We start from the raw sequence: 18828 nt of genomic DNA, 5'->3' as shown, positions 1-18828 counted from the left end.
GCTATATGACATATACAATGCTATATGACATATACAATGCTATATGACATATGACATATACAATTATATATACCATATATATATATATATATATATATATATATATATATATATATATATATACACACCACCACTGTGCCATATTGTTTATGGCTTTTGATGAGGATTCTGGCGATACCATTAGGATTACTCATACGAGTCTCCATGTGACACCAGTGCCCAGCGCATGACGTCGCCATAACCAGTGTGAGTGGTTGTTGTTCCGTGGCCATGGCAGCCTCTCCCCGCTGAGGTCAGCGCTACAGCCGCCTCTGCCTCACACACATTCCTCAGTCAGCTGACACCCCCCCCCCATCGTCATCATGGGAACCGGAAGTGACGCAGTCTGACGAGAAGGAGAACGAAAACAAGCAGTGGAGCTGACACGCGGAAGCGCCAGGGTCCTGCCTCCTGCACAGCACCCGCTGATCCGGGCTGCGCTCCTCCGGGCTCCCGGTGTCCGCACAGACGTCCCACAAGCCCTCTCCCGGTATAGGTAGGACGCGTCTATCGGTGCGAATGTTTGTTTCATACGGTGTGAACATGGGGTCGGGTGCAGGGGTGGCAGCAGGTAACACACGGACGGGCTCATAGCGCTGGCCGGTAGGTGTACGAGCCGTCGGGCCCGTTATATAGAGGTCGCCGCACATACAGGCCTCTCTGGCGTAGTTAGGACAGTTTGGGGGCGTGGCTATCACTGCGTCACTCTAGGCCCCGCCTCAGTTTTCTGAACTTGCTTTGTGAAGGGGCGGGGTTTATACTGCAGGTGTTTACTGAGGTGATGACCCGAGGACAGGTGAGGGATGGCTGCTGTGACGTCATACTGTGTCTCCCCCCCCCCCCCCTCTAAGTGGTGGACAATGGGATAATCTGCTGACGAGGCATCCTAGCCTTAAAGGGGCAGTACATTTAAAGCCATGTGTATGAGTGGGTGTGGTGACACTGGAGAGGGGTTTCTGTCCAGATCTTATTGTTTTGCTTTTGGATTCCTCTTGTTGCTGGGAGGAGAAGCCCTTTCAGTGGTTTTTGAGTCTGACTGTATATTAGTATTTGGAGGGGATGTCCAGCAGGGAAATAACTTGATAAATCTCTGAGAATAGGTTATAACGGTGACGTTTGTGATATTTACCGCACAATCCCCATTCTGACATTGTCCAGGTTCTCGCTGGGCTGCTTCATGTTCTCCCTTCTAACCTAGAAAATGGCGGGCGTGGGACTGGCAGGACCCTGGACAGTGTCAGGAATAGGAATTGAGGTGAATATTGTAGCCTTGGTATTTTTAACCCATTCTGAGCCCTAGCAAACGTATATGGTCCCCTAACATAAAACATAACCTTTATTTAGACATAAAAATCTGTATAATACTGAAAACCAGTGCACACTTGGATTCTTTCCTAATACGTCTTAATAAAGGTTATGTTTTATATTAGGGGACTATATAAGATTGTCTGTCTGTCATCAGGGTCCTTCCACCATCAGTGACGGCCATTCTGAACCCTGTATCAAAACCCATTTCAAAGGGTTATGTAGGAAAGCAGTACATACAGTAGCTTCAAGGTGGGGGCAATACAGTGGCTCAGTGGATAGCACTGCAGCCTTGCAGCGCTGGAGTCCTGGGTTCGAATCTTGTCAGGAACAACATCTGCAAGGAGTTTGTATGTTCTCCCCGTGTTTGTGTGGATTTCCTCCCATTCTAAAAAGACATACGGATAGGGGGAAAAAAATGTACATTGTGATCTCTATATGGGGCTCACAATCTGCATAAAAAAAAATACAGAGGTTCAAGGCTGTGTTCACATTACCTATATGAACATAACAGAGACTGATGTAGCCACCCTTTGTCGGTTCCCATTGATTCTAATGTAAACAACATGGCAGACACATTCTCCTGTCAGGTTTGTTTACTTTTGAAATATTAGAAAAGGTGCAGCATGCAGGACTTTTTCTTCCATTAGAAAAGTGAAAGCTTCCATCATCTCTTTACATGGTAGTGAATGCAGATGGGTGTCCTGTCACTTAACCCCCTGCGTTCCGGCTGCGTCCACTCATTCCTATGGGTGCGTGCTATTCGAAACTGCTGTTTCGAATTTTACTCGCTCATCTCTAATATTAGTGAATCCACCCTAACATGAGATTTCTGGGCCCCAATGCAAAATCTGTGCCAGGCTCCGCAGCTATAATGTATCATTTATAGTACTGGTCTCCTTATATTGGGAAGAGACATCTTATCTTATCCCCCCCCCCCCCCAAGGCTTGTGGCCCAGCTGTGATTGCATACCATCAGGTTACGCCTCTAAGGGCTAGTTCACACGGGGGCAATGAGGCAGATTTTGACAGCGGATTTTGCCTCAAAATCTGCCTCCATACAATGGTGGTCTATGGAGACCGCTAGCTTTCGTTTTTCTGTAGCAGTTTTTTGCTGCTAGCAGAAATAAGAAGCGACATGACCTTTCTTCAGGCGGATTCCGCCTGAGGAAAGCAATAGAAGTGAACGGGAGGCGAAAGATGCATTGTGTTGCTGCATGTTTGACAAGACATGGTTATAAATTGTTTCTGACGCTGGGTTCACACCAGCATTCGGCAGTCCGTTCTCAGAAGACGGAAACCTGTCATGCCGTGAACGCCGGTTAGCGTTTTATGCTCTCCGTGGTGAAACCAGTTTTTTTAAACCGGACATGGAGTACTGCATGTCCAACTGTGTGTCAGTTTAAAAGTAAAAAAAAAAAACAGTTTTGTTGCGGACAGCATAAAATGCTCACAGGCGCTCATGGCCAGACACCTTTCAAACCCATTCAAATGAATGGGATTGAAAGAGTCCTGCAGCTTTCCGTCTCCTGCTCTGTTTTGTGCCAGAAACGGAAACCTGCAAAACGGACTCCCGGGTGCAGATGTGAACGAGCCCTAAGTGGCAACCTTTCTTGTGTTGTTTTTCCAGGGTCCATTAACAGGCTTCATCCTATTCTGCTACTGCCCTGGAGCCACAGTACAGAGGATAGTGGTGAAGAGTCTGCAGTGCTCATATACACTATATTATGACGGGGATCTTGTCAGGTCACCACAGACAGGGAATTGCCCAGACAGCTGAGATAGGAAAGTGATGAGGTCACTTGTTGGAGCGGTGGCATCCTCTGACCTTCAGTATGACTCCTACATGTTATGGTGTCCATACAGAGTGCTATGTACCCGTGCATGTGTCTGCCTACAGACTTTACATAATGGTTTTCTGGTGTCCCTCAATACATTTACAACGGGGAGTAACACACTGAGCCCCCTTCTTCTGTGTTCATTGACTATAATGTAAAAAAACACGATAGACCCGTTTTTCTGTCAGAAAAGTAAACAACATGACAGAAGAAAGCGTCCATGATGTTTTTTTTTTACATTGGGGCGACTTCATACAGACACCTGACTGCGGGGTGTTTTATAACTTTTTAATTGCTGACCTGTCCTCGGGATAGGTCATCTATTGGATGATCTATGGGTGTCTAATACCTGGGTCCCCTGTGGATTAGCTGTTTGCAGTGGCACTCCCATAGCACCGCTTCTACTTCACAGGCCATATGATGTCACATTCATCGGTCACATGACCTGTTTGCAGCTCAGTCCCATTCAAGTGAATGGGCTGAGCTGCCATACCAAGCACAACTGAAGTGTTTGCAGTATTCAGCTATTTTAGCTATCCACTTTACATGTGGTATGAAGGATGCATACACGTGGGGTGTTAGAGGATGTGTTAACTGTTGTAGAAGTAGGGAGCAGGTTGTTACAGGGATATTCCCATCATACACATTCATGGCTGATAAATGCAGCTTCTTTCTCTAGATCTGTTGACTGTGATCACCGTCCAGGACTAGGATAGTCCAATAGTGTCAGGTCAGCAGGGTCTGACCCCTATCACCTTGTTTGATACATAAGTGTTCAATGAATGTTTGCTGATCTTATTGATTTTGTCAGGAGTGGCCAACTATCTAATGTGTATGGGGTTTATTCAACTCTCCGCTGACAGATTGGATTTCAATAAGCTTGTGAGATAAGCCGGGTCTGGCACCACCTTACAAGAGAGGAATAGCCGTCAGCTGACTGGGGGGACATCTTTAGTAACAGGATTTCATACTGGCCCCCACCTCCTTATTGTGTTCAGACACTATATATCTAGTGTGGTTGGATCTGTATGGGATGGTTGCTGATCTATCTGAATCGCTGATGCAGGGTTGATGTGAGACTCGCTCTGTTCTTGTGAGATAAGTATTTGGGAGAGTTCAGGCACAAAGTTCAAAGTGCACCTCCTGGTTTATCTACACTCTAAATGTATGCAGCCCTCATATAGACAAGAACAGATCAGTAGGTGCCTCAGCCCGCATTTACTGCAGTCAGGGGGATTGGTGTTTTTTTTAAAGAAACATCAGACGCTGTACTTTAAAGAAACTTTTTGTAAGTGAAAAATGACATAAAGATGTTTTGTAGCATTTCATGCCTCATGAATATTGATCACCCAATGATGTTGTACTGATGGTCCAAAACACCTTTCATATCTGCACATACCCTGCATGCCCGTGACTGTCACAACTCAAGCCAGGTAAATTGGGAATATAATGTAGATGGCGATTTGGAGTGGCACATATGATATTTATTTTACGGAAAAGTCAGCATTGCACATAACAGCCAATCAGATTCCAGCAATCATTTTACCTAGAACTTAAAGAAGACCTTTCACCTTCTGGGGTACATGCAGTTTAATACACTGCTAGAAAGCCGACAGAGTGCTGAATTCAGCGCACTATCGGCTTTCCCGTTCTGTGCCCCCGGTGAAGAGCTATCAGTACCGGTACCGTAGCTCTGCACTGTCAGAAGGGCGTTTCTGACAGTCAGTCAGAAATGCCCTTCCTCACAGTAACGTCTATTGCGCTGTACTATGATACCAGGGAGGAACGCCCCCTCCCCTCCTGATAGTACTCGTCCTCACTGCTCAGTGTCATCGCTGGGCGGTAAGCAACGACCCCTCTCACAGTACAGCGCAATAGACACTGCTGTGAGGAAGGGTGTTCCTGACTGACTGTCAGAAACGTCCTTCTGACAGTGAAGAGCTTTGCTATTGGCATGGGCGACACTGACACTTCATAAGGACTCTTCTATTCTACTGGGTGTAGTGTCAAAAGGCTGGACAAGGCCAAACACAGGTAGAAATAGTTGTCACGAGAACACAGCAGTACAGCCGAGATATTTTTTTTTTCAATGAAGAGCCTTTCTATGTATTAATTTTGTTTTCTTCTAAATGCACACTTCAGTTGTAGTAAAATTTTTGGTTGTTCCAAGTCCCCCAGAGTGAGAGTCGCTCTTCACAGCAGCCCAGCACTATGGCTGACAGAAGTACGAGGAGCCCATCTCTGTGACATACACCCACCCTATATAAAAAGGAGTTGGGTGATAGTCATTCATTCTTTTTTTTTTTTTTTTTTTTTTTATAATGAAACTATGAGGGAATACACATGAGCAAAACAAAAAATTATTAAGGGCTCGTTCACATCTGTGTCTGGGGTCTTCGTTATACAGGTTTCTGTTTCCTGCCTGAAAATGGGCAGGAAACAGAAACCTGCAGGCATTTTTCAAATTGTCCGGCTGTGAGCGCCGGTGAGCGTTTTATGCTCTCGGTGGCAAAACCGTTTTTTTTTTTTCAACCGGACACAAAGTCGGACATGCAGGACTTTGTGTCTGGTTTAAAAAACCCGATTTTGCCGCAGAGAGCACAAAACGCTCACTGGCGCTCACGGCTGGACATGGTCTGACAGGTTTCCATCTTCTGCCAGCAGAAGATGGAAACCTGAGTACGGAGACCGGACGCTGGTGTGAACCCAGCGTAAGCAGAATATTTTATTTTTTGGATTCTTCAAAGTAGCCCCCTTTGATGGCAGCTTTGCACACTCTTTCTATTCTTTCAGTTAGCTTTATGAGGTAGTCACCTGTAATGGTTTGTAGTTTATATATGCCTTGTCAAGACTTCATTTGTGGATTTTCATGCCTTCACAATGTGTTTGAGACCATCAGTTGTGTTTGTGCACATGTAGGATTGGCACACAGTTACATACAGTGTTTAGCCTTAGGCCTCACACACAGCAGACTTTGCAGGCCAAGACTCTGTTCTGTCCTATAGAGCAGGTCCTATTCAGAGCTCCCATTGAAGTCATTGGGAGAAGAAAGGCACTCAGATGTCGCCTGAGCACAGACCGTTAGATAATTGTGTGCATGTGGCCTTATTAAAGAGGTTTTTTAGGATATAAAAAAATTAGGTCGGGCAAGATGAAAAAAGTAGAACCCCCCTCCCCCACACACACACATTTCTCCTGTCCCCAGATACCCCGGTGCCTCCCGGCAGGTCAGGTCCTGCTGCTCCGCTGTCTTCTTTTCCTGAAAGTCTTTGCGTCAGTAGCTCAGCGTCTACTTTTGGCTCCCAAATAGTGGTGAAAATGACTGTCTGGAATACTGCTGTCTCAGTGCAGCCTATAGCACACGTACATTCATGGTTCAGCCAAGTAGACATATTAGATGTTAGGGATATATTGGTGATAAACTCGGCATCTCTAAAGTTTGAAGCCTTTTAAAACCTTGTCCGATGTCTGCTGTGCTACCCTGTCAGTCTCCTATGCAGCACAGTATAGAAGGGGATGTGCTGAGACCAAGGATATATAGTTTCAATAAGATAATATACAACGTGTGTCCCTGTGTGCAGCATTTACCTTGTTTATGTTGCTATCACATATAATCGTCCACAAGACCTGACAAGTCTGCCTGGAAAACAGATGATATCTCATGCTTCAAAACAAAAACAAAAAACCCCAAACCCTAGCGTACTATGTAGTCACTGTTTTAGACCCTTTATGTGCTGCCTCCAAAAAGGGGGTGTGGCTTACTGAGACAGGGGCGTGGTTTGACACCATATGACAAAATTATGGCACTTTTTTGGTGTTAACTAAGGCACATTCATAAGATGGCAAAAATCATCAGAGGAAAAAGTCCTGCACGGAAGGTTTTTTACTCCACTGGTTTCCTCCTGACGGACCCAATGTAACTGCTGTTTTATTCGTCCACCTCTCCGTTGTTCAGGTCCCCTGATGGACCCGTACAACGGAGAGGTAACTCTAATGTGAGCCTATAACAAATAAGCGGTGTAAAGTTTGTCTAAAGCTGCACCAGATTTATCATCTTGTCACTTTTCTTAAATCTGGTTTATTGTAATGCTGTCTAGTCTTAAGTTTGCACCATGTAAATATGAGATGTTATTAGTAAATCTGAGTATAAACTGCTTTTAACGTGCAATCCAACCGTATTCTTTGTAGTCTTTATCTCTGCGTGTGTATATATGTATATAATTATTTATCATATGTTCCCCAAATACAGGTTAAATATGTCGGCTTTACAAGACCTCCCGTCTCCATGTGGCACCATGCAGACGTCCAACTTCGCCCATGTGATCTTTCAGAATGTGGCTAAGAGTTACCTTCCAAGCGCTCCTCTGGAATGTCACTACACATTGACTCAGTATATCCATCCACATCCTAAAGACTGGGTTGGCATTTTTAAGGTATGTCTGTGTGATTTCTTGTTGGCTGTATAAATTCCCTATAGAACTTCTGAGAATTTAAAGGGGATGTACTGGGGCTTTTAAGGGGTTTAAAGAAATAAAAGAAAGAACATTTACCTCATTCTTTCTTTACTACTAATGTTTTTTTGCTTCCTAGTATTAGTATTACTTCATTCTGAACCTTTTCTAAAAAGAGCTTAACCTGTTGCACAACCCCCTTAAGGAGTTTCTTGTTCTTTGATATTGGCCTTAGTTTTGGCAATGATATCACTCCTCTATGTCATCACTGGACTGTGAGGAACGCCCCCCCGATAATTGATGTAGGGAAGGTAGCTCGGTAGCAGCAATCGTGCGGTCCCAACCAGTCAGAGGCAGGCTCACAAAATGTGGTGCAAGCAGGTTTATTTAGAAAATACGACAAAATAAAGAAACCTTCATGACAGATAGAAAAATAGGCAAATCTATTCTCCAGGACGTAATTAGGAGAACAGTGCTCTCTGTACGCCGCCCTCTAGAGGGCAGCATCCTTAACATCATGCATGACTCAGTTAAAAAGTCTAATCCTATCCTATTAATATTATAAATTTGAAAGTTTGTGAGTTTGGATGTTTGTGGGTTTGTGTGTTTGGATGTTTGTTCCTCAATCACGCAAAACCCGCTCGACCGATTTGGCTGAAAGTTTCCACAAACATAGTCACTACACTGGATTGCGCAATAGGCTACTTTTCGTCACAATAGCGCACATACGTTTGTGCCAGGACCCTCACAAAACCCAAACTCAAACCACCATCTCTGCAATCTCACACAGTTTGGACCATAGCAAGCCACAAAATTCCTATTGCCCTCTACAGCCTCGCCCCTAACCCCACACAATCTCATATACATAGACTTTACCACTTTGCCCCTCACCTTAACGATACTCCAGGAGGCGCTCTATAACGCTCTGGAGCAGCCATGTTTGCCGACCCCCACTGCTCTGACAATTCGCAACACCGCCCACCCATGTCAATACCCCTAGGAAGTCTAATAAATGCAAAAACAAAAGTTTAAAAAAAAGGAAAAAAAATATAAAAACAAATAAAAAGGATTAAAAATTCAAATCACCCCCCTTTCCCTAGAACACATATAAAAGTAGTTAAAAACTGTGAAATACATACATGTTAGGTATCCCTGTGTCCGAAATCGCCCGCTCTACAAAGCTATACAAATATTTTTCCTGTTCGGTAAACGCCGTAGCGGAAAAAATGGTCAAAAGTGCCAAACCGCCGTTTTTTCACTGTTTTGATTCTGATAAAAATTTGAATAAAAAGTGATCAAAGCAATAACATTTCCCGAAAATGGTAGAACTACAAAGTACACTCGGTCCCGCAAAAAAGACGCCCTATACATCCCCGTACATGGACGTATAAAAAAGTTACGGCTGTCGGAATATGACGACTTTTCCCCAAAAAATTTTTTTAAACACAGTTTTGGATTTTTTTAAGGGGTCAAAATGTAAATAAAACCATATAAATTTGGTATCCCCGGAATCGTAACGAAACACAGAATACAGGGGACAGGTCATTTTGGTTGCACAGTGAACGCCGTAAAACCAAAACACGTAAGAAAGTCGCAGAAATGCATTTTTTCGTCAAATCCACCCCATTCTGATTTTTTTCCCTGCTTCCCAGTACATTATATACAATAAATAATGGTGGCATCATGAAGAAAAATTTGTCCCAGGAAAAATTAAGACCTCATATGGCTCTGGGAGCGGAGAAATAAAAAAGTTCTGGGGTTTAGAAGGAGGGGAGTCAAAAACGAAAATCAAAAAATGCCATCGACGGGAAAGGGTTAACTTCAAATACTTCTGTCCCAAAGTCACTATGTAAAGTTTCTCACAACACCGTATATATAGCAGCTCAAATACAAAGTAACTTCAACACAAAAGTCTCACGTACTCTCTGAATTATAGCGAAAACAAGATACAAAGTTACATTTCATATCCCATACCTTATACACACTACAAAAACCTTACCCGCGCCTGTATATACCCACTTCTACAATCACCGCAGACAAAGTCGCGGGTACCAGCTAGTTAATCATGATGCGGATTTAATTGCCAAATTAGTATTTCTATTCCAAAAGGAACAGATTCCCAGCTAGATAGAAAAATAGGCAAAGTAAAATACATCTTTAACTTCAGGCAAAAGGGAAAACAAAACTCCTGCTTGTCCGAGCTCTAACTAGTACAGAATAAGGGCTCGTTCATATCTGCGCCCGGGAGTCCGTTCTGCAGGTTTCCGTTTCCTGCACAAAACAGGGCAGGAGACGGAAACCTGCCGGCATCTTTTCAAACCCATTCATTCGAATGGGATTGAAAAGTGACCGTCCGTGAGCGCCGTTGAGTGTTTTATGCTCTCCGCGGCGAAACCTTTTTTTTTTTTAAACCGGACACAGAGTTGGACATGCAGTACTCTGTGTCCGGTTAAAAATAAAAACGGTTTCACCGCGGAGAGCATAAAATGCTCACCGGCGCTCACAGCCGGACTCTGCATGACAGGTTTTCATCTTTTGCATGCAGAAGACAGAAACCTGAGAACGGAGTGCCGAATGCTGGTGTGAACCCAGCGTCAGGCTAACTGTACGTGTAGCTTACTTCTGGCCACACAATCAAACAAAACATAACAAGTCCTAGTTTGGTTCCACCCAAACTAAGCTCTCCAGGACAGACCCAGGCACCTTCTTTCACTTCTAGGATCTGCCCTGAAGTGCAGGCTCTGTAGTATTTCATGGCCTAGTAAAGAGCCCAGGACCCACACCTGGGTGGAGATATACCGTGACTCCAGCACTCTGCCTGTCACCTTCTCACATTGGATATACTGTAAATTCATATGACCCTATCATGAGTAAATAAGATAACCCACCTCTCCTAAAGTGTCTGTTTTGGTAAAAAATGAAGTTTCAGGAAGAGCAACAGTGGAATGGCTAGATGTTACAATGCAGTGTGTTTCTACAGCGCTGGCTCCCATATTGAGCATAGGAGGCTATGTACAGTACAGACCAAAAGTTTGGACACACGTCATTCAAAGAGTTTTCTGTATTTTCATGACTATGAAAATTGTAGATTCGCACTGAAGGCATCAAAACTATGAATTACCATATGTGGAATTATATACTTAACAAAAAAGTGTGAAACAATTGAAAATGTGTCTTATATTCTAGGTTCTTCAAAGTAGCCACCTTTTGCTTTGATTACTGCTTTGCACACTCTTGGCGTTCTCTTGATGAGCTTCAAGAGGTAGTCACCGGAAATGGTCTTCCAACAGTCTCGAAGGAGTTCCCAGAGATGCTTAGCACTTGTTGGCCCTTTTGCCTTCACTCTGCGGTCCAGCTCACCCCAAACCATCTGGATTGGGTTCAGGTCTGGTGACTGTGGAGGCCAGGTCATCTGGCGTAGCTCCCCATCACTCTCCTTCTTGGTCTAATAGCCCTTACACAGTCTGGAGATGTGTTTGAGGTCATTGTCCTGTTGAAAAATAAATGATGGTCCAACTAAACGCAAACCGGATGGAATAGCATGCCGCTGCAAGATGTTGTGGTCGCCATGCTGGTTCAGTATGCCTTCAATTTTGAATAAATCCCCAAAAATGTCACCAGCAAAGCACCCCCACACCATCACATCTCCTCCACCATGCATCACGATGGGAACCAGGCATGTAGAGTCCATCTGTTCAACTTTTCTGCGTCTCACAAAGACACAGTGGTTGAAACCAAAGAGCTCAAATTTGGACTCATCAGACCAAAGCACACATTTCCACTGGTCTAATGTCCATTCCTTGTGTTCTTTAGCCCAAACAAGTCTCTTCTGCTTGTTGCTTGTCCTTAGCAGTGGTTTTCTAGCAGCTATTTTACCATGAAGGCCTGCTGCTGCACAAAGTCTCCTCTTAACAGTTGTTGTAGAGATGTGTCTGCGGCTAGAACTCTGTGTGGCATTGACCTGGTCTCTAATCTGAGCTGCTGTTAACCTGCGATTTCTGAGGCTGGTGACTCGGATGAACTTATCCTCCGCAGCAGAGGTGACTCTTGGTCTTCCTTTCCTGGGGCGGTCCTCATGTGAGCCAGTTTCTTTGTAGTGCTTGATGGTTTTTGCAACTGCATTTGGGGACACTTTCAAAGTTTTCCCAATTTTTCAGACGGACTGGCCTTTATTTCTTATAGTAATGATGGCCACTCGTTTTTCTTTACTTAGCTGCTTTTTTCTTGCCATAATACAATTTCTACCAGTCTATTCAGTAGGACTATCAGCTGTGTATCCGCCTGACTTCTGCACAACACAACTGATGGTCCCAACCCCAATTATAAGGCAAGAAATCCCACTTATTAAACCTGACAGGGCACACCTGTGAAGTGAAAACCATTTCAGGTGACTACCTCTTGAAGCTCATCAAGAGAATGCCAAGAGTGTGCAAAGCAGTAATCAAAGAAAAGGTGGCTACTTTGAAGAACCGAGAATATAAGACACATTTTCAGTTGTTTCACGCTTTTTTTGTTAAATATATAATTCCACATGTGTTAATTCATAGTTTTGATGCCTTCAGTGTGAATCTACAATATTCATAGTCATGAAAATACAGAAAACTCTTTGAATGAGAAGGTGTGTCCAAACTTTTGGTCTGTACTGTAGATCCAAAATCTCCTATGTAATTTTTTTCTATATCATTGTTCATACTGAAGTACTGTGCTTATTTTCTGTGCACCGTAATTCGAGGGACTTTGTAATATATAGGTTCATATGAATTGGAACACCATTTCTGAGTGAAAAGCAGAATAAATCCTGACAGGACTCCTAGGGGAGACAGCGAGAGTCCTGCTTACCCTGTCTGCACCCAGTGATTTGACAACCTTCTAAGTACGCACACATTTACTATGAAAGCTGTCAATCACCGTCGTTTTTGTTGTTGTTCTTGTTGTTTTGTCTTTCTCTGGCATGTGAAAGAAGGTTTCTGATCCCTGTTCCCATACATTGCACTGTACATTGTTGTGGACGCCTTGCTGAAATCCACACCATGTAAAAGGGATCTCCGCACTGCCTTAGACTAGTCTGACTGTACATATTAGGAATGTTTTCTAATGTAACTGTAGTAGAGATGCATATGACTATTTTATATGGTGTAGGATCGCCCCTAGTTTAAGTTGCTGTAATATTTTTACCTTATTAAAGCGCTCAGTTTTGTAGACCTGGTTCTTGTGCAGGGTTTCCCATGCCAGAGCGGCAGCCTGGTTTATTGTGATTCTTTTTTTCACTAGTATCGATGGAGTTATATAGCAGGGCCTGCCAAAGAAAGGAGCTATGTGTTCGTTTAGGTGGGAGATGGCCCAAGGGGAACAATAAATTACAGGAAGAAAGGCTACTGTTAGCTTGTACTGTAAGGCAAATGAGTTGCATGGCTGGAAATATCTTGTAATTAGTAGTACGCCGCTCCCTCTGCAGCTCTCGTTTTCGAATATTAATTAAAATGGCTCAGTCCTGGAAAAAATCACCCCAGCTCGGCAGGCCATGTTTTTTCTTCTCTTTGGGGCTGGTGGTTGGTGGTCGTGGCTGTCTGTTCATTGGTGGTACCGAGACGCTGGTTCGTATATAGTCCTAGTTATTGTGCTGTACACTGGGTCGTATATAGTCCTAGTTATTGTGCTGTACGCTGGTTCGTATATAGTCCTAGTTATTGTACTATATGCTGGTTCGTATATAGTCGTAGTTATTGTTCTACACGCTGGTTCGTATATAGTCCTAGTTATTGTGCTATACACTGGTTCGTACAGTCCTATGAAAAAGTTTGGGCACCCCTATTAATCTTAATCATTTTTAGTTCTAAATATTTTGGTGTTTGCAGCAGCCATTTCAGTTTGATATATCTAATAACTGATGGACACAGTAATATTTCAGGATTGAAATGAGGTTTATTGTACTAACAGAAAATGTGCAATATGCATTAAACCAAAATTTGACCGGTGCAAAAGTATGGGCACCTCAATAGAAAAGTGACATTAATATTTAGTAGATCCTCCTTTTGCAAAGATAACAGCCTCTAGTCGCTTCCTGTAGCTTTTAATCAGTTCCTGGATCCTGGATGAAGGTATTTTGGACAAACAATTCAAGTTCAGTTAAGTTAGATGGTCGCCGAGCATGGACAGCCCGCTTCAAATCATCCCACAGATGTTCAATGATATTCAGGTCTGGGGACTGGGATGGCCATTCCAGAACATTGTAATTGTTCCTCTGCATGAATGCCTGAGTCGATTTAGAGCGGTGTTTTGGATCATTGTCTTGCTGAAGTATCCATCCCCGGCGTAACTTCAACTTCGTCACTGATTCTTGAACATTATTCTCAAGAATCTGCTGATACTGAGTGGAATCCATGCGACTCTCAACTTTAACAAGATTCCCGATGCCGGCATTGGCCACACAGCCCCAAAGCATGATGGAACCTCCACCAAATTTTACAGTGGGTAGCATGTGTTTTTCTTGGAATGCTGTTTCTTTTTGGACGCCATGCATAACGCCTTTTTTTATAACCAAACAACTCAATTTTTGTTTCCAAAATGAAGCTGCCTTGTCCAAATGTGCTTTTTCATACCTCAGGCAACTCTATTTGTGGCGTACGTGCAGAAACGGCTTCTTTCTCATCACTCTCCCATACAGCTTCTATTTGTGCAAAGTGCGCTGTATAGTTGACCGATGCACAGTGACACCATCTGCAGCAAGATGATGCTGCAGCTCTTTGGAGGTGGTCTGTGGATTGTCCTTGACTGTTCTGAAATTTCCCCAAGGTGGGACTATTAAAGGATTATCTTATCTTATCTTATCTTATCTCACCATTCTTCTTCTCTGCCTTTCTGATATTTTTCTTGGCCTGCCACTTCTGGGCTTAACAAGAACTGTCCCTGTGGTCTTCCATTTCCTTACTATGTTCCTCACAGTGGAAACTGACAGCTTAAATCTCTGAGACAACTTTTTGTATCCTTCCCCTGAACAACTACAGTCCTATGAAAAAGTTTGGGCACCCCTATTAATCTTAATCATTTTTAGTTCTAAATATTTTGGTGTTTGCAGCAGCCATTTCAGTTTGATATATCTAATAACTGATGGACACAGTAATATTTCAGGATTGAAATGAGGTTTATTGTACTAACAGAAAATGTGCAATATGCATTAAACCAAAATTTGACCGGTGCAAAAGTATGGGCACCTCAACAGAAAAGTGACATTAATATTTAGTAGATCCTCCTTTTGCAAAGATAACAGCCTCTAGTCGCTTCCTGTAGCTTGTAATCAGTTCCTGGATCCTGGATGAAGGTATTTTGGACAAACAATTCAAGTTCAGTTAAGTTAGATGGTCGCCGAGCATGGACAGCCCGCTTCAAATCATCCCACAGATGTTCAATGATATTCAGGTCTGGGGACTGGGATGGCCATTCCAGAACATTGTAATTGTTCCTCTGCATGAATGCCTGAGTCGATTTAGAGCGGTGTTTTGGATCATTGTCTTGCTGAAATATCCATCCCCGGCGTAACTTCAACTTCGTCACTGATTCTTGAACATTATTCTCAAGAATCTGCTGATACTGAGTGGAATCCATGCGACCCTCAACTTTAACAAGATTCCCGATGCCGGCATTGGCCACACAGCCCCAAAGCATGATGGAAAGTGCGCTGTATAGTTGACCGATGCACAGTGACACCATCTGCAGCAAGATGATGCTGCAGCTCTTTGGAGGTGGTCTGTGGATTGTCCTTGACTGTTCTCACCATTCTTCTTCTCTGCCTTTCTGATATTTTTCTTGGCCTGCCACTTCTGGGCTTAACAAGAACTGTCCCTGTGGTCTTCCATTTCCTTACTATGTTCCTCACAGTGGAAACTGACAGCTTAAATCTCTGAGACAACGTTTTGTATCCTTCCCCTGAACAACTATGTTGAACAATCTTTGTTTTCAGATCATTTGAGAGTTGTTTTGAGTAGCCCATGATGCCACTCTTCAGAGGAGATTCAAATAGGAGATCAACTTGCAATTGGCCACCTTAAATACCTTTTCTCATGATTGGATACACCTGGCTATGAAGTTCAAAGCTCACTGAGGTTACAAAACCAATTTTGTGCTTCAGTAAGTCAGTAAAAAGTAGTTAGGGGAATTCAAATCAATAAAATGATAAGGGTGCCCATACTTTTGCACCGGTCAAATTTTGGTTTAATGCATATTGCACATTTTCTGTTAGTACAATAAACCTCATTTCAATCCTGAAATATTACTGTGTCCATCAGTTATTAGATATATCAAACTGAAATGGCTGTTGCAAACACCAAAATATTTAGAACAAAAAATGATTAAGATTAATAGGGGTGCCCAAACTTTTTCATAGGACTGTATATAGTCCTAGTTATTGTGCTATACGCTGCTTCGTATATAGTCCTAGTTATTGCGCTATACGCTGGTTCGTATATAGTCCTAGTTATTGTGCTATACGCTGGTTCGTATATAGTCCTAGTTATTGTGCTATACGCTGGTTCGTATATAGTCCTAGTTATTGTGCTATACGCTGGATCGTGTATAGTCCTAGTTATTGTGCTGTACGCTGGGTCGTATATAGTCCTAGTTATTGTGCTATACGCTGGATCGTATATAGTCCTAGTCATTGTGCTGTACGCTTCTTCGTGTATAGTCCTAGTTATTGTGCTGTACGCTGCTTCGTGTATAGTCCTAGTTATTGTGCTGTACGCTGCTTCGTGTATAGTCCTAGTTATTCTACTATACGCTGGCTCGTATATAGTCGTAGTTATTGTGCTATACGCTGGTTCGTATATATAGTCCTAGTTATTGTACTATACGCTGGCTTGTATATAGTCCTAGTTGTTGTGCTGTACGCTGGTTCGTATATAGTCCTAGTTATTGTGCTATACGCTGGTTCGTATATATAGTCCTAGTTATTGTGCTATACGCTGGTTCGTATATATAGTCCTAGTTATTGTACTATACGCTGGCTTGTATATAGTCCTAGTTATTGTGCTATACGCTGGGTCGTATATAGTCCTAGTTATTGTGCTGTATGCTGGTTCGTATATATTCCTAGTTATTGTGCTATACGCTGGTTCGTATATAGTCCTAGTTATTGTGCTATATGCTGGATCGTGTATAGTCCTAGTTATTGTGCTGTACGCTGGTTCGTATATAGTCCTAGTTATTGTGCTATACGCTGGGTCGTATATAGTCGTAGTTATTGTGCTATACGCTGGTTCGTATATAGTCCTAGTTATTGTACTATACGCTGGCTTGTATATAGTCCTAGTTATTGTGCTATACGCTGGATCGTGTATAGTCCTAGTTATTGTTCTATACTCTGGCTTGTATATAGTCCTAGTTATTGTACTATACGCTGGTTCGTATATAGTCCTAGCTATTGTGCTATACGCTGCTCCGTATATAGTCCTAGTTATTGTGCTATAACAGCATTACAATGTGATATGTATGGGGACTATTATTGGCTGTTGTGAGAGATATGACTTAGTCTGTATATTTCATTATGATTATCTGGTCTGCCACAACCCTTCCCCCTTCCTCCTTTTTTTATTGTTTTTAAATAGATGAACTTTTGGCTCTTTTGATGTTAATAAAGATTTATCTGTTTTATTTTTGTCATAATATTCATTTTATATGTAGGTTGATTTTATGTTTTTTTTCTGTACTTTTACTACTCGATATTCCAAAAGGTTATCTAGGATAGCAAAGCTGATCCTTGAATAAAATAGAGAGTCTCTGGGGCAGATATTCAGTAGGATGTTCCTTCTTTAAGGTCTGGTTCACATCTGCGTTCTGTAATCCGTTTGGGGAGTCTGCATAGGGACTCCTCCGAACGGACTACCAAACACATTGGCAAGCGGTGTACAGTGAAAGCACACGGACCCCATAGACTATAATGGGGTCCGTGTGCTTTTCGCGCGGAACATGCGGACAGAAAAGATCTACTTTTCTGTCCGCACGACTCGTGCAGAGACCGCGTGCCTCCAGCTTCAGAAATAAAATGATTATAGGGCAGGGCATGGCGTTATAATAATTTTCTAAATCACTGTATTAAATCATAACTAAACTTTTGAACAACTTTTTGTTTTTCTGGCAGGATTTGTGACCTTAATACAGGATTTCACAGAAAGGAGGAAAAATATATTAATAAAGTATACTACAAAATGTATTTGTGACACAAAGATTGTGTAATACAAGTGGTGCTGCAGTAACTCAGAAGCACATGTATACAGTGGACGGGGCTTCTTCGCCAATCCTATTACTTTTATAGGAGCAATGCTGAATGTCCTGGCCATCCACTAGCTGCTACAACAGCTGATCTGTGTGGGCTCTGTGTGTTGAACCTCCACAGATTCTATGCTGATGATCAGTATGAAAATTTGATTTGGCTCTGGGAAAACCCCCGTAAGAGTAATAGTTATCCACTGATGGTGCCTATTCGCTCCCTATAGTCCCCTTCTCACATACTGGCGACAGTCCCACACTTCTCATGGTCAGGTCACCTTCCTCACCAGTGGGTATATAGTATTATGAGCGCCTCAATGTTTTAGGTGCACTACTTCATTTGTATAACTTAAGAGAAAAACTAGCACTGAGTGTCACTTTAATAGAGTAAACTAGATAATGATCATAGTGCCGTGTTCTGCTCTAGTGGGTAAGTGTTGTTCATGGGACAGTCCTTTTTAAGGCTGGTCTTACACGGCTGTAATGTAAGTCCGCAATTGAGGGTTTTCAATTGCGGACTATTTGCGGACACATTATATTCAATGCGGCCTCTTACACCACTGGATATTTTATCTGTGATGTGGCTGGGCTGCAACCGTGGTCTGCAATTTATAGCACAGGTCCGTAATGGCCGTGAATTGCGGCACTGCAAGGACTCGCCCATAGAACTCTATGGGCGAGTGCAGCAGGACATGGACATCTGCGGAGTCTATGTTGCTGATCAGCAACTTGCGGACCGTACATTCATTACGGTCGTGTAAGACCAGCCTAAGGTGGCTCTGAAACACTAAAACATCAGGTTTTTTGTTTTTTTTTCTAAATCGGTGTGAAGTTTTGCTAGTGGGTGAATAGTACTGTGTACTTATAGCACATTCTTTTTAGGCTGTTCCCTTATTGATTCTCTAGGGGCCAGCCACTCTCTATTAGACTTATTA

The 18828-nt window shown here is 42.8% G+C and overlaps 1 protein-coding gene across 1 annotated transcript in view; it reads left to right on the top strand.

Annotated features, from left to right (window-relative positions):
- The first annotated feature begins 369 nt into the window (after window positions 1–369).
- Window positions 370–18828, top strand: part of TAX1BP1 (Tax1 binding protein 1) — a 108719-nt gene continuing 90260 nt past the window's right edge. Inside the window, exons 1-2 of the mRNA XM_075271423.1 lie at window positions 370–535; window positions 7432–7615. Coding sequence (XP_075127524.1) covers window positions 7439–7615 — 177 coding nt within the window. The 5' untranslated portion in view covers window positions 370–535; window positions 7432–7438. The remainder of the gene's footprint in view (window positions 536–7431; window positions 7616–18828) is intronic.

This window comes from Leptodactylus fuscus, chromosome 4 (assembly GCF_031893055.1).
Source record: "Leptodactylus fuscus isolate aLepFus1 chromosome 4, aLepFus1.hap2, whole genome shotgun sequence".
Lineage (NCBI taxonomy): Eukaryota > Metazoa > Chordata > Amphibia > Anura > Leptodactylidae > Leptodactylus > Leptodactylus fuscus.
Note: the sequence above shows the minus strand (reverse complement) of the source record. Positions and strands in the feature narration are given on the sequence as shown.